The sequence below is a fragment of the Chelon labrosus genome (genome assembly GCF_963514085.1).
Source record: "Chelon labrosus genome assembly, chromosome: 5".
Lineage (NCBI taxonomy): Eukaryota > Metazoa > Chordata > Actinopteri > Mugiliformes > Mugilidae > Chelon > Chelon labrosus.
In genome coordinates, this window is record NC_140341.1 from 11,839,472 (window position 1) to 11,857,469 (window position 17,998).

The following is a 17,998-nucleotide window of genomic DNA, read 5'->3' on the forward strand; positions in this document are numbered from 1 at the left end:
ATAAACATCTGGAGTGAGGTATCGACAAATAATGGAGTTTGTGATCACGTTCCCCTCGGGGCAAACTCCAACAACACTAGCACCGCCTGAAGTAATCACCAATGGAAAAATGCCATCGTAAAGTTTTGTCCAGTCCTTTTATGACTGCAAAACTAATGACGTTCCCACCAACTTCCAAGTGCTAGTATTAGCAAATGTTGCTAATACTAGCACTTGGTGGTGAACACATGTCGGCGATCAGCAAAAACAACAGATTGAGAGCCTCTAGATTCTTGGTGTTTATGCATCTTTACATCTTGAATACAGCCTCAACACCACTGTCGTCACATTTGAGTCATTTCAAAATGCAATAATTATTATAAATATCACATTAAATATCGACAGTACTTGAGCAAAAATGGCCCGTATTTAAAAAAAACGTTTATCAAGTAAAATCAGCAAGTAAATAAGTACCCTGCGCTAACGAGCCCAGCTTTCGCAAGCTGTAGTTCAGAGCCGCCTCGTCACAATCACAGCCGTCACGCATGTGGATCATTTAGTCGATAGGGAAAGTAATTCTCCAGATGTCAGACTCGGCTCTGTTTGAGTTTTCCTCCACATGCTGTTATCAAATTGTATCAAATTAGCATTCTCCTTATCCTTCATTTGCTCGCATCAGTGTTCCCGTCATTTAGGATTTCTCGTCTCTTTAAAGAAACGGCACAATTACTCTTCATCTGCTTTATGAGTTTTTTGTTTTTTTTTTCCTCCATCCACCTTCACTCCTCCATGTTCTTCCCGTCCTTTCCAAACTTCCACCAGACCACCGTGAGGAGGATGGCTATCACTAGGATCAGGCTGCTGGTCACTAGGTAGGCAATGGGCAGGAAATGGTTCTGACCTCCAAACCAGGTCAGCGTGGTCAGCACCACTTCCTTTCTGCCTCGGAAGTACTGCACAGGAAAGTCTGAAGGGGCAGGAGGTCAAGGCTAAAAACAGGTGATCACAGACTGAAGCTTAATGGAAAACAAGCTGCCGTTGGTCTTAAAATAAGCACCTCTCCGTATGTTTATGTTTCAAAGAAAGACAATAGCGTAACCGAGTGTGAGCCACATGAAAGCAGCAGTGAAAGGATACTGTAGGATATATCGATGTTGTAATCCCCTGCTGGAAGCCCGTCAGTGAAGGGCTCAATGGCTCGATTTAAAACCCCGTAGAGCTTCTTGAATTTGGGGAACGCTGCCTCCCTCATCCATACAATCAGGTCATCGTTGATGAAGCCATTGTTATTCGAGTCGTGTGGATCAAGCTCGTACACGGGCTTCTGCCAGTACAGAGGTTGCGCTGTGCCTTTGGAGGGGGCATAAAGATGTTCAGTGACACTTCGCTTAACATCGTGCATCACGAATAAATGAACCCCCTCTTTACCTTCAAACACCTGGGCCAGCGTCAAGTTGCCGTTCCTCGGGTTGCGGAACTTGATGTTTTTGTCCGTGTACCACGAGATGCCTTTTCGTAACAGAGGAACCTTAACATGGGGGGAACCCTGATATTTGAAAGTGAAGGAGTCTGGGAGAACACAAGAGGCCAGTGAGAGGTAAGGTGAAGGAAGGATGTGATGACTGAAGGTGTGTGTTGTTAGTGGTGATTACCATTGAAGATGCTGTTGGCCACAGCGCCACAGGGAGCAATGGGGCGTCCATTCGGATCATTTGCAAACGGCTGACAATACTGGCTGGGGGCCTGAGGAACAAAATGACATTTGACCGTTAATACATTACTTCAATTTTATGCTAGTTCTTACCTGAATGCAACTGCATTTAATCTGACAGCTGCAGAGGGGTTTCATGCAAAATATCTGATCACAAAACATGTCAACAGTGTCTTGCACAGTAATCAGTATCAACTCAGATGTCAGATATTTTGATTTGTCACAGTAGAAAAATCTATTCTGATGGTGCGTCCTCTTTAAAAACACCTGACAGTGAACCACCATGCTCCAAGGCAGGACCTTCTATAAGTGGAATGTGGCCATAGCTCGCTACTTGTGCCTGTGAACGTGAAGATGTCTGATGTGGAAAAGATCTACGGTATGAATATCTTGTCAGAGTACTCGATACTTAGTGGAGAAACTATGGGCCTTTAAATACCTGTAAATCGACCAAACATGTTCTTTTCACATTAACAGGAAACAATTTAAATAACAGCCCTTTCCTATGGGCACTAATGTGCAATAATGGCTGCAGTGCATAGGAGGGCAATGCTCGTGTATTTAAGAGTGGATATGTAGTGTGTTTGTCTGAGAGCATGTGTGTGTAGGTATCATTTTCTGCTTTTACACTTCTTCTTTTAATACCTGTATACACTTTTTCTATGTATTTTTTGATTGAGTAACAGTGCATTCCTGTCATTGTACGCTCATACAATGACAATAAAGATACATGAATTTTTTTATCAACACTGAGACTCCAGAGTCTACAAGCTCACTGAACTGGCCACCAAAGTAGACTCAAAAATCATGAATCTAGACGTCTATTTAACCAGCTCAGTTGAGTCCTACCACATTTGATTGATTTATAATCAATAAACGGCACCATTCAAACATCTTACATCTCACTAGAAACAAAATGTACTACTCAACTCGACTACTAGCAAACTAAGGCACTCAGCCATTTCGCTACTCGCGAGTCCCTGCATAACCGAGAGCAGGGAGTAAACAGAAAGAAACAAAACTTAACCGACTCAGGGATCATTCTCATCTCAGAGAAAACACAAATGCTCTTAATCTGTTGTCGCCTACAGCCAGTCTAAAGAAAGAAAAAAAATAACCATATTTTAAAATTTAGACCTTTAATCACAGACAAGAAAGTCTGTTTCCTTCTAGACTGTAAGTAACGTTATGATACTGAATCTCACTGGAGCCAATGTTGTGAGTGAATTAATAGCCTACTCTACATCCACTCCACATACATTTTAAACCATAAGAAATTAAAATATTCTTTCGTCGTAGTGATCCTGTCCTCATTCATTTATTTTTTTGCACAGCCTAATTTTGAGCTTTAGGTTTAGGCTTATGTAAGATACTTGATAGGATTTTCAGTGGCTATGTATCACAAATGGCAATAACAGGTAACTGTAATAATCCGTTCTTAGGTGTTTACTATGCTTTATTATGTCACGAGTGAATGTACTGGAAACACTTTCTTTCGCAATCGGGCCATTTTGGGTCAAGTGAGTCAAGTGACTCGCACAACCCGGCTCATAGCAGTGAGTGACTCAGAATGATCCGAATCCCTCAAAAGATCCAGGTTTCACACCATTACCAAGAATGCCTTTTTTTTTTTTTCTTCTGTGAAGGGAAATTACAGATTTTAATGTTAGGAAAGACTAACAACTCAGCTGAACAGCTCAGCTGAACCAGTCGTCACTTTCAACATCACAACGTCATGTTGAAACTTCCTTTCAAAGTTGTCAAATCAAAAATTTTTGAGCCTGTCAGTCATGGATGGAAAAGAACAAACAGCGCCCTGCCTTCAACATCAGATCTCTACAGTACAGGCAGTTAAATTAAAGGCAACTGTCATCATACAGGATCCTTTACACTGCCCCACATATGGTCATATGTACATATATGTATGTAGATTGATTCTGTCTATTTATAGTACTACTATAACTTAAGAAATAAAGTTAATAAACTACATTTTTTGCTTTCAAGAGTTGTTCAATCTAGTACTTTTAAGAGAGAACGTATTCTCATTTTAAACAAGCTTAGTGGACTGATGTGTATCAGTATTTTAGACATGACAACAACAGTCAGAGGGCACTTACCTTAGTGTAAGTATTTTTAAATGATAAAAAAGTAAGTGGAGATACCTTTAGGTTATCAGTCCGTCCCACCAACTGTGCATCGTCTCTTGAGTCCATGTATCTGCGGAGGTTCTGATGGAAGTTCTGGAGGCCGTAGTAGAAGAAGACGTCACCCTGGGACAGAAACAGGAAACAAATACTGGGCTGAATTCTGTCTTTGTTTGACTTTTCAGATTCATAGCAAAGACAGGAAATGAAAAGATGTGTTGGGTATCGAGAGTTAACGCCAGCTGACTGAAAAGTCTTAACCCATCTCCACTTAACAAGCTCTTTGAGAGCTTTCTGCCACAGTTACGCCTCTAGAAAAAGCTTGCGTTCAGATGCTTTGCCACGGTGTGTCATCAGACTTAAGGGGCTTTTTACCTTAAATGCTTTGTCAAGTCTGATGGTCACTGTGCAGGTGCATGGCTCCGCTGCGTGGCTCGCATTTTTACGCTTTTCAAAGCAAATATCACAGGTCCCAGCCTCTGTGTAGTCAATCTGAAAAGACATCAGAGAGTGAATTAAAGAGCAGAATCAAGTTAGAATAAACTGTTCAGGTTTACCTTGGATCTTTCCTCTCTCTCTCTCCGTCACTCCCTTTTTTTATGGCACACAGGGGCCATTGACTGTTATCTAGGTCTCTCTTAACACACACCTTATGTATTTCACAGCAAAAACACTTCTATACACCGAAACGAGAACTTAGAAGCGTGGCTTCGACTCACCTTCATTTCCTGTGTGCTCTGTACAGTAAGAAGCAGCCACACTCCCAGCAGCATACACATCAAAGCCAAAAGGTAGAAGAAAGGCAGCACGGTATTAGCTGTTAGCATGGGAGACCAGGCAGGTAGCCGCTGCTGTTTAAAAGCCGAGTTGTCAGGCCTCCGAGCCAGGGGCCCGGACTTGACTTTCGCTTTGCCCATGACAGGCGCCTTCAGCCGGAGACAGATGAGGAACTCGGTAGAGAGCTGGGGGTTTCAAAAAGTGCGTGCGAGCAGGCGCTGCTCTGTCTTCTTTTCCTGTTTCTTTTTTATGACAGCGATATCTCCCTGCACACATACATTTCACACACACACACACACACCGCTCTGCTTGCCAAGAGATTTTCCCAGCAGGCTTTGCAGGGTGGGGGTGACCGTTGTGGACTGTTACTTATTAACCACAATCCTTTACTTAACTACCTCTTTCTGCTTTGTTGTTTTTTTATTCATTTGACCCACTTCCTTCCATAAACAGACTGTTTCTTCTCTACAGAATGATACAGAAGATTATTGCATGTCTTTATTCTAATCAGCTGTGACTGATAACACCCAGGTTATTATCTTTTGAGCTGCTTCGTGTTACTTTAAAATGCTTTATCAAAAGGATGCTATGGTAAATGGGACTTCCTGGTGGCCAAGTAAACTCATGACCTCACATTCTCAGTAGGAGGGACTTCCCAAGGTCAGAGTAAACAAACAAAAGGATGTGGCTTTCAATTCTGAATCCGTTTATTCAATCCATCACCCCCCCCCCCCCCCCCCCCCCCCAACATTGTTTTGGACTACAAGAGCGAACAAACAGCGCCCCGCATGTCACACAGACTCTGAAAATATTAAGAGCGCGGCACAGGATTCACGCTGACACAAAGGGAAAACAAACAGGATGAGGCCCCTCGGCATGTCGCGAGGGACAAAAGTACGTCGCTTTAAAATGTCAAGGAGTTATAAGCGCACGGCGAAATCTCTTTATGTTGGTTAAAACAGTCCAATTTTGATTTTGTCTTCTTTACAGCCGGTCAGGATGCCGCTGTCCAGCAGCTTCATGAAGTCCAGCTTGATCTGAAAGAAACAGAAATATGATGTGTGATGTACAGTCACTAGTATAAAAACCTTAAGATCCTCCATCTCATAAGCAATACTTGTTTTCCTCCAGTTAAAATTAAGCTTAAATTCCTCATCACATCTGTATACTTTGTTAAATCGCTAATATTTTGGACGCAAAACATCTCCAACTTTACTGAAAAGAGAAAAAAGCCAGTGAATTTCCTAAAGCATATGGTGACAGCTTCTCATTTCTTGTTTTGTCACCAATTCAGAAGCTGTTGTTTGAGAACATTTTCAATTTTTATCTTAAACTGAGATTTAAGGTAAGAACAGAAAAACTTCCTGCCTTCAAAACACAACAGGAAACAAACAAATCAACATTAATCTCAGATTATTGAGCCGACTGTGTCCTAGTTGATAGAATACCAAGTTTAAGCCCAGCAGGGGGCAGTAGTTTACCTCAGGAACGTCCGCCATCCTCCTGAGCTTCTGGTCCCTCCAGTTCCAGTCCAGAACCAGGTACCGCAACGACTGCAGGCTCAAACCCTCTGAGGAACCAAATCAGAGTCAGAAGACAACAAATGGCTTTTAAATTTAAAACGGCAGGAGTACGACATCCACACACACCGTTCTCAATCAGAGCGCTGATCCTCCCCGGTGTCCCCACTCCAATGTGTGTGACGCCTTTCTGCAGCAGCTTCACCTGCTCCTCTATCTGCGCACAGACAAAAAATAAATCACACACACGGTGAAGCTCAAACCATGGTGAATGCATCACTATGATTAACCCTCAAATCTACTACCTTAATATGTTTTGCAAAGAGTTTCAGGGGTTTGGCTTCACCCCTGAAAGTTGTCAGCTGCCTGGGAACGACAACAGAACAAATCCATGTTATTCTAATTCGAAAACTGGAATATAAAAAGTCAGCAAACATCACTGGTCTGTTACTTACTTGATGAGCTCAATGGCTCGAAGGGCAGAGCTGCAGACAATGAGCATCACCACAGAGCCCTTTTCTGTGTGCTGCTTCTGAATCTTTGCCCACTTAGGACAAACTAATAACAGACAAAAAGAAGAAATGCAACTGAAATGCTGTGTGCATTGACATAAACAGCAATTTATTTATTTATTTTTCCACTCACCCTGTTTGAGATAAGAGGAGAGGCTGTGCGTCAAGTCATTGCTCGTCAGGAAACAGGAGTCTGGAAGATGCAAGGGGACACACGGCGACTTTGGTGAGACGACAGATCAGCAGATATTGACTGAACTTGAAAGTTAAAGGACGCCTGTCCCGACTCACTCTGCAATTTGAGCTCCTCCTGCTCGATCACGGAGCGTTTGTCCGAGAAGTACTGCGTGACCAGATCCTGCAGGTCAGCCGGACAGCCTGGCTTCGGCTCGGAAGCGGCCAGGACATCTGTGATGGTCTTTTTCTTCTTCTGAAAATATCACCAGACATATAGCACCATGATTGCCACTGCACGATTAGTCTATGGAACAGTTGTCGTCCCTCTTCGCAGCAGCAGGTGGCGCCAATCTCACCTTTCTCTTTTTTTTGGGTTTAGTCGCCTTTTCCTCTTCAGTTTCTTTCCTCTGAGGAATTACAGTCTCTTTCTGTGAAACGGTACATGCAGATCACACAGTTCAGGCAAATTTATATATGATAGTAATAACCTGTGTTTTGAATGTATTTTAGATTGTAAATTCAAGAAATTAATACTGAATAAGGGGGGGAAAGTATAAACTGGTTAAATTATTTAAAGTTTGTATACTGTACTATCGTCTTTTTTGCGTCGCTCAGTCTAACAGCATCACATGACAAGTTTACACAGAAAGGACATAACAACCTGCTCCCTGTTGGTCTTCTTCTTGGCTTTAACCGTCTTCTCCGTTTCCCTCTTCCTCTTCTCTGGCTTTGTTTTTTCTGTTGGTTGTTTCTCTTGTTGCGCCTCCTCCTCTGCCTCAGATGCACCTGGAGAAAAATAAACAGAAGGAGGATTTCCTCATTAATAACTGCAAAAACTAGAGTACATGAACATTCAGTGCACAGCTTAGTACGGAGTCTGATTGTGTGAATTTGCTCCTTACAAACAGCATGCCTGTTCAGTTTGACCTCTGCATCAATGATTTGGCACCTGCTCATTATTTATCAGACTGTTTGGGTTACGCATCAAGTCTGAGTGTTCTCCGTTTTAGTCAGAAATACACAAACGTCACCTGAGGCAAACTACAATGCGCATACGTCAAAACCAACCATCTGGTTATATTTAGCCTGCCCCGTTGCTACCACTTCTCAGTGCATTCCTCTCGTCTCATGCTACGAGGTCATGCTTAGACCCTTTTCAAACAGATGCCAGGGTGAACTCAAGAATTCATGGGTGTTCCTGGTGCTTTTACTTTGAGCCACTTCCAGAGGTCCTTCAGAATCAAAGAACAAACACGCAGACATCGCCATTTTTATTTTTATTTTTTGGACGAAGCTAAAAATCCTCACAAGCCAAAGTTGGAGCACGGTGATGTCAGGCTTGGACGACTGGACATTCACGAGATTTTTAGAGAAATGTGCTTATTCTTGATCTGTATAGAGTCTCACACAAGTACTTACTGTCAAATCACAAGTCACATAATTAGCCACTAACAGAAAGGAAGAATTAAATCAGTGGTCAGGAGTAATATTCCACTAATAATCAGAAAAATAACCCAACTGGAATATAAAGTGTCTCATGTAACCACCTCAACCAGAGCAGACTGGTCCGATCAGAAGGAATTTTTAATGGCACTGAGCGAGGTGATGTTCACGCGGGTATTAGCGCCTGATAAACCATGCATACTCTTCATATGAGCGTTTCTGTCTCTTGGAATAAAAAAACTCTTTCTGTGCACGTTTGTCCACGTATGGTGACGTGACGAAGAGACAGCGTTTTTTGGAGACATTAAGTTTGCGACGGCACATCTTTTGTTATATTTCTGCCAGAACCACTTTGAGGATGCTAATGGATGAAAGGAAAGGATGTTTTATTCTGATTGATCTTTTGGGATATGTAAATGCATTCATTTTATCTGATCAATATATTTATTTCAGACTGAAAGAATATTGATTGAAATTGTCTCCACAAAGACAAACTGAGAACAACTGTTGCACCATGCATTCCTGTGCAACACTGACTTAAACAATAATTTACAACAAGTTTTAATGTAATTTCATTTGCTGTATACAGTAGCCTCGCCGTTAACCGCTCCTCACTGCTGCTTTTTTTTTCCGAATCATCCACAGAAACCAGAATGTATTTCTCATGTAGCTTCGCAATCTTATGCAACTCCAAATGCCTTCGAGCTATATTGCTCTCTTAAATAAAATGCAACTGTACGAAGCTGCACGGGCTACTGCTGAGCTCGTGTAACGTTGTTGAGCTCGTCTCTGATCTGCCACAGCGGGTTGCTGCTCCAGGCCAAGAGCACTCCCTAAAGGCACGCCACACAAGAACATCTGACGCAAATTTTTTCTTCCATGTCCTCTAATTGTGCATCTCAAAATCAATTTATACAGCGGCTATTATCACAACCTCCCTCTCTTTGTTTTTTTTTTTTACACCTCTTTTTTTTGCAGCCATTAACAGCTGAGAGCCGTATAAAAGAAAATCCAATACAAAGGATGTATGGGGGATGCTGATCTCCCTCGTGGGTCTTTTTCGTCCTTTCATTCCATTACCACACCCCTTCTACATTTCACCGTTCACAAGACCTTCGTCCTTGTTTGGTACATTCATCTGTGCAGGCATCTACTACTTCTGCTGCAAGACCACCCCCACTATTGATGGCCCAGGCCAACCATTCCTCAGTCCCTCTCTTACACTCATCCTGGACAGTTCTAGATAAAAGGAGAGAGGATGAGGGGAGAGGGAAGCTGATCATAGAGGTGAGGAGGACTTCGGGCCATGATGTTGGACACAAATGGACCATAACCATGGAACCAAGCCCAGGCTTATAAATGAGAGTAGAGTGGTCGACCTGTCCTACAGCAGGTAAGTGTTTTTTTTGGTACTGGTAAAGATCTGGCCTTGAGTTTGTTAAGTTTACGACACAATGGGCTTTAAACATGCACTATACAGAACTACTTGTCATTAAAGTCATTGTGGAAGCAATTCCGAGTATAAAACAGATAAATATTACATTTAATTATTAAACATATAGCAGCAATTGTCTCCTACTAGTACAGAATGGGTTAATTTTGTTCAAATCAGCAAGGCAATTTGTTAAGACTGTAAAAACACTAATCCTGCAATTATTTCACCGTTTCAATCTGATCTGCACCGTCCACAGGCAGAATTTACGAGCCCCAGCTGATAACACGAAACGCAATCACCTGACGTTGCTGTTCTGTGTTCAATGAGGCGTGCACTACTCCACAATAAGCCCGCGGGGCTCTGAAGTTAACCAAACCTTGAGACGAGTGGAAAAAGCGCTGAGGCGGCAGCGACTCTGTCCCTTCAAACACATTTCTCATCTCGACAGTGACACAAAGACAAACTGACTGGTTAAATAATTACTTGATGCCGTTTCTGCCCGTGAGTGGTTAATTTAGCATTTGTTTGGTTTGTATTATTTAGAGATTGAGCTCTGTGGATAATTTATGAGTGTGCTGTTAAACTCGGTACAACGGAAGAAACATATTTTTGTGTCGAAATTTAAGGACCCACAAAGCGGTGTGGTGCATCAGAGATGATTTCCATGAAGCACGATGCTAACTTAACATTTAATCATAGATGCTATGACTTTTCAGTGGAATGAATTATTCGAGCTGGATGACTTTTAATTATTTTTACGCAATGACAACTACAAATAAGTCTTAATTCACCTCTATTATAAGGATTAAAACCTGGACTAATTAAACCTGGGGAGACAATAAGTCAAATAGGTTTACATGCGAGGCAATAGCTGCAAGTACTAAGTGCAGTGAAAAGTAAAAGCAGCAAAGGTTAGTCGTCCAGTCGTCCTAAAGACTTGGATTGCTTCTTGGCAGTGATAATAATAGTTTATAGTCCTGTCAAGTGAAAATGCATCTAACTTTGGTGTACATGCTGTTCATTAACACAACTATAGAGAATATTTCTGGCTTGTCTCCCAAAAAGTGAAATTATGTGTGCTTTATTATATCTGATAATCCAGGTGTGATTCTTAACCAGTTAGATTATCCTGTTTATCATTATTGTAACATAAATGCTTTACTTTATGAAACACACACACACACATATATATAAAATAACTCTACAGCTACAACAAGGTCATTTAGAGATTAGAAGTAGAAGGCTGAAAATTACTTTCTGTCATCCTATTTGCAAATGCCTTAATTAAATCTGACTTAGACTCTAAAGTGCATGATGAAAGTCACACATTAATGACTGATCACAAACATTAAATAACAAGCAAAGCTGAGCTGAGGAGGATGTACATAACTCATGAGTAGGAAGTGTTTGTTATAAGGTGTAAAACACTTGTTAGTAAATGTTTTAGTAGGATATACATTCTTTAGAGCCACTAATGATCCTAAAAAAGTAGAAAAGTAAACTGGGACTGCTCAGGCTTTTCTTGATTTTGTGTTGATATGTCTTTATATGGTCAAAATAACAAGATTAATACTTCCTGCATAGTATTGCATGCACAGATTGATGCCAAACTAGCAGATTAGAAAATATAAACGTCATCACACAGCACAAATTTAATTCCACCACTGAATCTTTACTGTTAGGCTCTCTAGCAATTCACCTAGGAACCAAAGACAAGAACCAACAAACGATGTCAAAATTGGAAGGTTGTGACGAAGATGTTGAGACAGTTCAAGGCATAGCAGATGAGTTAAATGCAAGACAGCGAGGAAATCAAAGTAAGCCCTAAAGCACTGCCTGAAAAAAAAAAAAAAAAGAGCAGATGTTCAGGCAGGAGAAGGTCAATATCTTCCCTACTCTACAGTCGCTCCAGATGGTGGAGCCAGGAGGAGGAGAAGTGTATGCTTTCAGACCCATACAGGGCAAGGCAATGAGGTTACAGCTCAGATAACTATAGATCAATAAAAGTCAATGGTTGCAGAGAGGAATCGCATGCGCGGAAATAGGGCTGCCCGGGAATCTTTAATGGGCGATCAATAGAGGTGACTGGTTTTAATGGATGGTCAATGGCGCTGGCTGGATGTAATGAGGATCAATCGACTGGTTCCAGGAAACAGTTGATTGTTTCAGTTGCAGACAAATGGCACCCACATTTGGTCATTAGCGTTTAAGGGGTGATGTGCTCACTTGAGTCAACTGGCGGCGTTCCCACACAGCTGCATGAAACTGTGTCGCCGTGAATTGCTCAGTGACGTTTCTATTAGTCTCAATGGAGGTAAGACCAATCAGTTAAGACGTTTCATCTTCCTGCAGCCCAATCATGTTATATCACACACAGGAGCAGCCATCCCCGAAGAAACAAGCGACCTTTCTGATGCAATGTTGACATTTCTACGAAAGAACAATAGAATTTCATCCATCGGATCAATTCGGCGCATGTTTTAACGATCAATAAATCATTTCAAGACATATTGCTCGGTGTTCGGAGGGGAGGAGGGCGGGCGGGCGAGCGGGTGCAGCAGTTATTGGTTTTGGGGGCCAGCAGCTTCCTCTGTAAAGCCACAATTTCAGCACGTGTTATTGTTAAATCAATGTGGACTTTAGGCTGCATGCTCAAAATTAACAAGCAGGCAACAGTGGAAACGACGGAGGCAGCCGATAAAGAACAGCAGCCTCTGGTTACAAATTCAGTTCGGACCCATTCAGTCCACTGCGTTAAAATTTCAGTTTTATATTCAGGTACTCGTTGTTAAAGTACTTGATATAAAGAGTTTTAAAAAAAAGTAAATATCAGTTTACAAGCTTGGCAAAGGATGGGTAGCTTGTAGCTGTTGTTTGGCATTGCTTGCTCTTGGAGGGTTTATGAGGAAATTAATTTCTTTGTCATTACACCAATCAGGCATAACATTATGACCACCTGCCTAATATTGCGTAGGTCTCCCTTGTGCCTCCAAAACAGTTGTGACTCATCAGAGAATGGACATGGACCTTCTGAGGGTGTCCTGTGGTGTCTGGCTACAGGATGTTGTTCCTTTGGGTCTTTGAGTCCTATGGGTTGAGGGGATGGGCCTCTGTCAATACTAATACAGATACTTAATCAGTATGGGATCTAGAGAATTTGGTCGCCACCTTGTGCTGTTTTTTTTTTTTTTTTTTTTTTAGTTGTTCCTAAACCGTTTTTGTGTGTGTGCCTGTGTCAGGCTGCATCCTGCTGGGGATGGCTGCTGCCATCAAGGAGTGGCTGGGCGGTTCAAGTCTCGCAGCCTTGACGCGCTTTAATGCAGTGATAATGTATCACCAGCAGGAGGAGTACTAGATGCACAATAAAGCTTTGAAGACTCATGCAACCATAGTTTGGATACACAAACCAGGATATGCTGCAAAACTCCAGAGAACACTAACCCACCTCTTGGTCATGATCATTAATGCTCAGTGCTCACCTAAAACTATCAGCTTTATGTAATTTGTTTTTATCACTGCCAGCTACACACATAATCTGGTATTTATTGCCTTCACAAAGACCAGGTGTTCAGCAGCATGAAGGCAGCTCTAGTTGACCTTTAAGCTCTGCTACATGAAACCAGGTTTGATGTTGAGAGAGCCTGGTCCACAGTGTTTTGGATGTGTGGTGGATACGCATGTGTACAGCCACGTTTTAGCTAACTCTCATTTACAGCGTTTACACGTGTCTAAATCGTCTATAATCTAGAAACGGCCAATGAAGACCTCTCAAAACGTTAAATTGTACCGTCTCTTTGACAGCCTTCGTTTTCTGCCTTGTTTATTTATCTGAATAGTTTAACATTCAAAATTACTTCGAAACACTAACATGCACGTGTTTGAGGGAGGCCAATTGCGGCTGGCAGAGTCTGATAGGAGCGCCTGAACATGCTCCACAGGAGGTGCTAATCAGAGACACAAGAGTATGTAAATAACCCAAAGCTTTTAAGCTTTTATAAGAACTAAAGAAGGAAATCACTGTCTCACCTTGACTGCACACTGAAACTTACGTAACGCGTACAGTAGCTGGCAAAAACGTACTTAACCTGCTAAACTATTGCTTAAACTTGCTCCTCTTAATGATTGCGTTTTGGTAAATTGCCAGTGCTTCTCTTGGATATTTGAACTTTGTTGTGCAGAATGATGTATGTTCAGAGCTTCACAGTTTTCAGATGCGCCTATTAAATGTCTGTGCTCACAGAAAGCTTGAGTTTAAGTCCGTCCTGGTCTGAGAGGCAACTTATAAAAGTGTGATGTAAAAATATAAATCCAGACTGAAACGTCTATTCTCAGTAGTGGCCTAGTAGTTAAGAGAAGCGGGCTTAGGACTGTAGGGTCATTGGTTTCAATCACTGGACTCAAAGAAAATGTATGTGGGTGGAGTGAATAAGCAGCGCTTTCCCCTCAACATCCACGACTGAAGTGCTCTTGAGCACAGCTGCTAACTCCTACAACTGCTCCCAAGGTGCTGTACGTGGCGGCTGCCCACTACTGCAAGTGTGTTGGAACAGATGTGTTAAAGGCAGAGAAGAAATATCTGCAACATGTACACAATAAATGGTGGATAAACTTCAAGTGTAGAGAAACAGAGCTTCTATATTCCCAGTGGTATGTAGGATATGGATATCTTTAACAGTCTTAGGTTTCATTGTGTATTCAACAATTCAACACAAGTGGGACCTTGCATCCGTTATCAGATCTAGCGTGGGGGTTAAAGGTATGTACGATCAACGACAGAGAGTAGAATTTCACACTGTCATTATTCAGTGACCGACCTTCTGCCACAAATAAGTCCTAGAGGAAACAACTTACATCACAGCAAAAGAATGTAAACCAAGTTTCATGACATTGCTGACCGCCAAATGGCTGTTGTTCTGCTTTCCCACCATTATGGTAACCATTTGATTTACGGACCTTTTACTAAAATGTAGGAAAAGACCACCCACTAGGATTACGCCATAGAAAACAAATAGCCCAGTGAATACTACAATTATTTGGAAAGACTGACAGAAAATAACATTATTTAAGACGGTAAAACTCCAATCTACACAGTCCTACATTACCTCATGCAGTCACAAGGGTTTAGTTAATTCCTTATTGTTTTTATTGCTAAACCAACACCACAATAAATGAAGCTCTGAAAGACTGACCATTAACCCATGTAAATAAGAGTCAACAATTACTAGGCCTGTGGTATCAAATGTCATACGAGATACATAGATTAACCAGAGTAAATCCCAACTTCTCTTTCCCACTATCAATTCAAATCAGCTTTACAGTCATTCAATAGTCCAACACTTTAAATAAGGCACAGACAGTCATTAGAGAGAGTGATTATAATACTTGCAGCGAAGGTGCTCGTCATCCAGTGCTCTCCGTCTTATGCTAAACTCATCAGTGTTTAAAGCCTTTAGAAATACATGCAGCCCAACCACACTCATAATCATAAAGCACAACAGCGGCATTGCTGGTGACAAAGTAAATTTATAGACTGTTCAACATCTCCCGCTCTCGCTAGCTGGCTTGCGAACAGTGTAATTTCTCTGTTATGCCACTCTTAGCAACCGAGCCTGCAGTGCTGTGCTCCGAGCCAAACCCTACATCAGCCGTACAGAATGTGAATTACAGAGTGCTGTGCCAACTTGACCCTGGAAACTGGAGGCCAAAGATGACTCCAGGGCACACACTGATCCAGCCTCCCATGACAGGTGGATATAAAGTGGAAATAAGCTGCCGGGCGGGAATGAATAGCTGAAGCAGGAGTCTCGAAATTAAATTACCTAAGGGCCATGGGCCAGGTTGTATTGCAACAAAAATCTCCCCTGGAGCCAAACACAGCAACGTTATAAAAGAGACATCTGTAAAACTGTTGACAAGAGTCAGGGTTCCTCACACATAAAGGGCCAGAGGGCAGAGAGCCGACACAACAGACTTTGGATTAGATCTTTTTTTCCCTTGTATGCGAGACTGGTTAAAATCAAATTTACAATATGACATAAGATGAATTTCAACATTCTGGTGCTGTCATGTGATGTCTGGGACAATAGCTCCTGCAAAGGATCTACACAGAGCCCATGCTGTAGCAAGCAATGCCAGTGTAAGCATTTATACTTGTGCACTGATGTGTTGGCATCGTTGTGTAATTACGACGCTAATACGCCGGTCAGCTATGTTGACTTTCTTTGTGTATTTTAAACCAATTTGCTGCAAATTGGAACAGAGCAGCTCTCGTTGGAGCTGAAGTTAAACTGTGTTGTTACTGTAGGAGCCATAACACATATATGACGGGATTTTGTATAAGGTGTAATTGAAAGGGTGTGGCTATAAATAGGAACCTATCCTTACCAGGTCAGGTGTTCCACCCGCTGAAGCAGAATTAAGCCTCAGGAGTCTTGGACAATTACTGTAGTGCGCGTTTGGTGTGTAATTATTTGTTCAAGTTATACTGATCCACGTTTTGGTACAGAATAAACAGACATATCAATGCAAGATTTCGTCTCAGACTATGATTTATACATCGCAAGGACCAGCACGTCAATTAGAGTTCCGGCGTGACAACACCTCAGCGACTTGAAGCACTGGCTTTGCTTCTATAGTTATTTTTACTGAAATCACCGCAACGCACAAAAGAGATCAGACGTCTGAGTAGATTGTGTGTAGGAGGCAAAAGGACAGTGGATGACCATTTCAGACCAATCACAGCTCTTGTGGTGTGCGTCGCTATGATGCGTCGTTTCATTGCTGAAGAGGCGCACATCAGGCTACGGCCTACATACATTTATGGCCGGCTGTGGCTCAGTAGGCAGCAGAGTGTGAATGTGTGTGCTTGGGTGAACAAATGGGTAGATGTGTCATTGTTCCTGTTAAAGCACTTTGAGTAATCTGAGAAGAAAAGCGCCAGGTAAATGCAAGACCACTTATACATAACCATCTTAAACATGCCGATCTGTCTGTGCTCTTATTCAGACATTGTCGGTGTTTAAAGTGATGCAGACATGTTACAAGGTCTGACCTAAATAACATTTGTAACTTTTATACAAAATTGACCAGTGACATTATTCAGACATGGAAGCCTCATGTTACATTTCTGCCAAATTACCAGAATATATGTATGAAAAAAAAGTACACATATGTCCACTCAGTGTTTCATTAACAGCCATAGACTCACTTGCCAGCTCATTAGGCATTCATTCATTCATTCATCTTCTGTAACCGCTTGTCCTGTGAAGGGTTGCTGGTGCCTATCCCAGCTGTCATTGGGCTAGAGGCGGGGTACACCCTGCACAGGTCGCCAGTCTATCGCAGGGCTAACACAGAGAGACAGACAACCATTCACACTCACATGCACACCTACGGCCATTTTAGAATCACCAATTACCTTGGTGAGGGGAGAGGCCGCTGGGGATCAGGCTTGTTCAAGCGCATCCCGTAGATACTTGATCAGTTTGGAATCTAGTGAATTTGGAGGCCAAGTCAACACCTTGTGCTGCTTTTCATGTTTTTCGAGTTGTTCCTAAACCATTTTTGTGTGTGTGCCTGTGTCAGGCTGCATTCTGCTGCCATCAAGGAGTGTCATTGCTATGGGATGGGGGTGCCTGGTCTGGTCTAGGTGGGTGCTACATGTCTATGTATCATCCACACGAATGCCAGGTCCAAAACATTTCCCAGCAGAACACTGTATTGTCACAAGATGCTCAGTGTTATTCACTTCACCTGTCAGTGGTTTTAATGTTATGCCTGATCGGTGTATTCCGAGGGCAGCCAGTGCCCTTTTGAGTAGAAAGGGCAAGGCGGGAGTGACGCAGGCACGCCGCCCAGGGTGGTGTTCAGATAAATAAACAGAGACGGCCAGCCACATGTGAAGCTGCCAAGCCGCCTGCCAGCTGACAGCCCTCCATGGGGCAGCCCTGGCAACCATTGTTAAGGCCGACTCTGGCTTTGAGCCAGAACTTAAGTTTTGAGTTAATTTCACATGGCCGGTATTGTGTGGGAGTGTGCTTAGACGTCAGGAAGCATGTGCTTGTCTAGACACTGTGTGCACTGAAGAAAGAACACAGTCTGACTCATGTCACCTGTGTCTGTGAAAGAGAGATTTGTAAGGTGTTCAGACCCCATCACCATTAGTCAACTGAGGGCCATGGGCAAGGAAACGGCAGCACGTGTCACTGTATGACTGCACGCACCGAAAGCACCATCAGACGGGAAGAGAAAAGAAATGTATCAACACTCATGTCCAAGGAAAACAGACCCTAGGCCACCAC

The 17,998-nt window shown here is 42.4% G+C and overlaps 2 protein-coding genes across 3 annotated transcripts in view; both read right to left on the bottom strand.

Moving 5' to 3' along the window:
* Positions 1 to 45: 45 nt before the first annotated feature.
* tmem30c (transmembrane protein 30C) lies at positions 46 to 5,198 on the bottom strand. Of its 2 annotated transcripts, XM_084544983.1 has the most exons (7): positions 4,554 to 5,198; positions 4,210 to 4,326; positions 3,853 to 3,960; positions 1,632 to 1,722; positions 1,408 to 1,548; positions 1,117 to 1,329; positions 46 to 946 (listed from the first exon to the last, which is right to left on the bottom strand). In XM_084544983.1, exons 1-7 carry the CDS (start codon positions 4,749 to 4,751, stop codon positions 759 to 761), a joined length of 1,056 nt encoding a protein of 351 aa, XP_084401109.1. In that variant the 5' UTR covers positions 4,752 to 5,198; the 3' UTR covers positions 46 to 758. The 2 variants fall into 2 exon arrangements, with proteins under 2 accessions (XP_084401109.1, XP_084401108.1); XM_084544982.1 differs by having other exon boundaries at positions 1,117 to 1,548.
* Positions 5,199 to 5,371: 173 nt separating this feature from the next.
* The window catches only part of cmss1 (cms1 ribosomal small subunit homolog), a 29,867-nt gene continuing 17,240 nt past the window's right edge, over positions 5,372 to 17,998 (bottom strand). The window contains exons 2-10 of the mRNA XM_084545029.1: positions 7,482 to 7,606; positions 7,177 to 7,248; positions 6,935 to 7,073; positions 6,777 to 6,836; positions 6,587 to 6,689; positions 6,437 to 6,497; positions 6,261 to 6,348; positions 6,093 to 6,181; positions 5,372 to 5,648 (exon numbers count right to left, since the gene is read on the bottom strand). Coding sequence (XP_084401155.1) covers positions 5,565 to 5,648; positions 6,093 to 6,181; positions 6,261 to 6,348; positions 6,437 to 6,497; positions 6,587 to 6,689; positions 6,777 to 6,836; positions 6,935 to 7,073; positions 7,177 to 7,248; positions 7,482 to 7,606 — 821 coding nt within the window. The 3' untranslated portion in view covers positions 5,372 to 5,564. The remainder of the gene's footprint in view (positions 5,649 to 6,092; positions 6,182 to 6,260; positions 6,349 to 6,436; positions 6,498 to 6,586; positions 6,690 to 6,776; positions 6,837 to 6,934; positions 7,074 to 7,176; positions 7,249 to 7,481; positions 7,607 to 17,998) is intronic.

Excerpts from the sequence above, each read along its gene's own strand:
- tmem30c (XM_084544982.1), bottom strand. The coding sequence starts at position 4,751 with ATGGGCAAAGCGAAAGTCAAGTCCGGGCCCCTGGCTCGGAGGCCTGAC. Across the intron at positions 1,549-1,631 it reads GGCCAACAGCATCTTCAATG|ACTCCTTCACTTTCAAATAT; the intron begins GTAATCACCACT and ends GTGTTCTCCCAG. Across the intron at positions 947-1,116 it reads CAACATCGATATATCCTACA|ACTTTCCTGTGCAGTACTTC; the intron begins GTATCCTTTCAC and ends CTGCCCCTTCAG.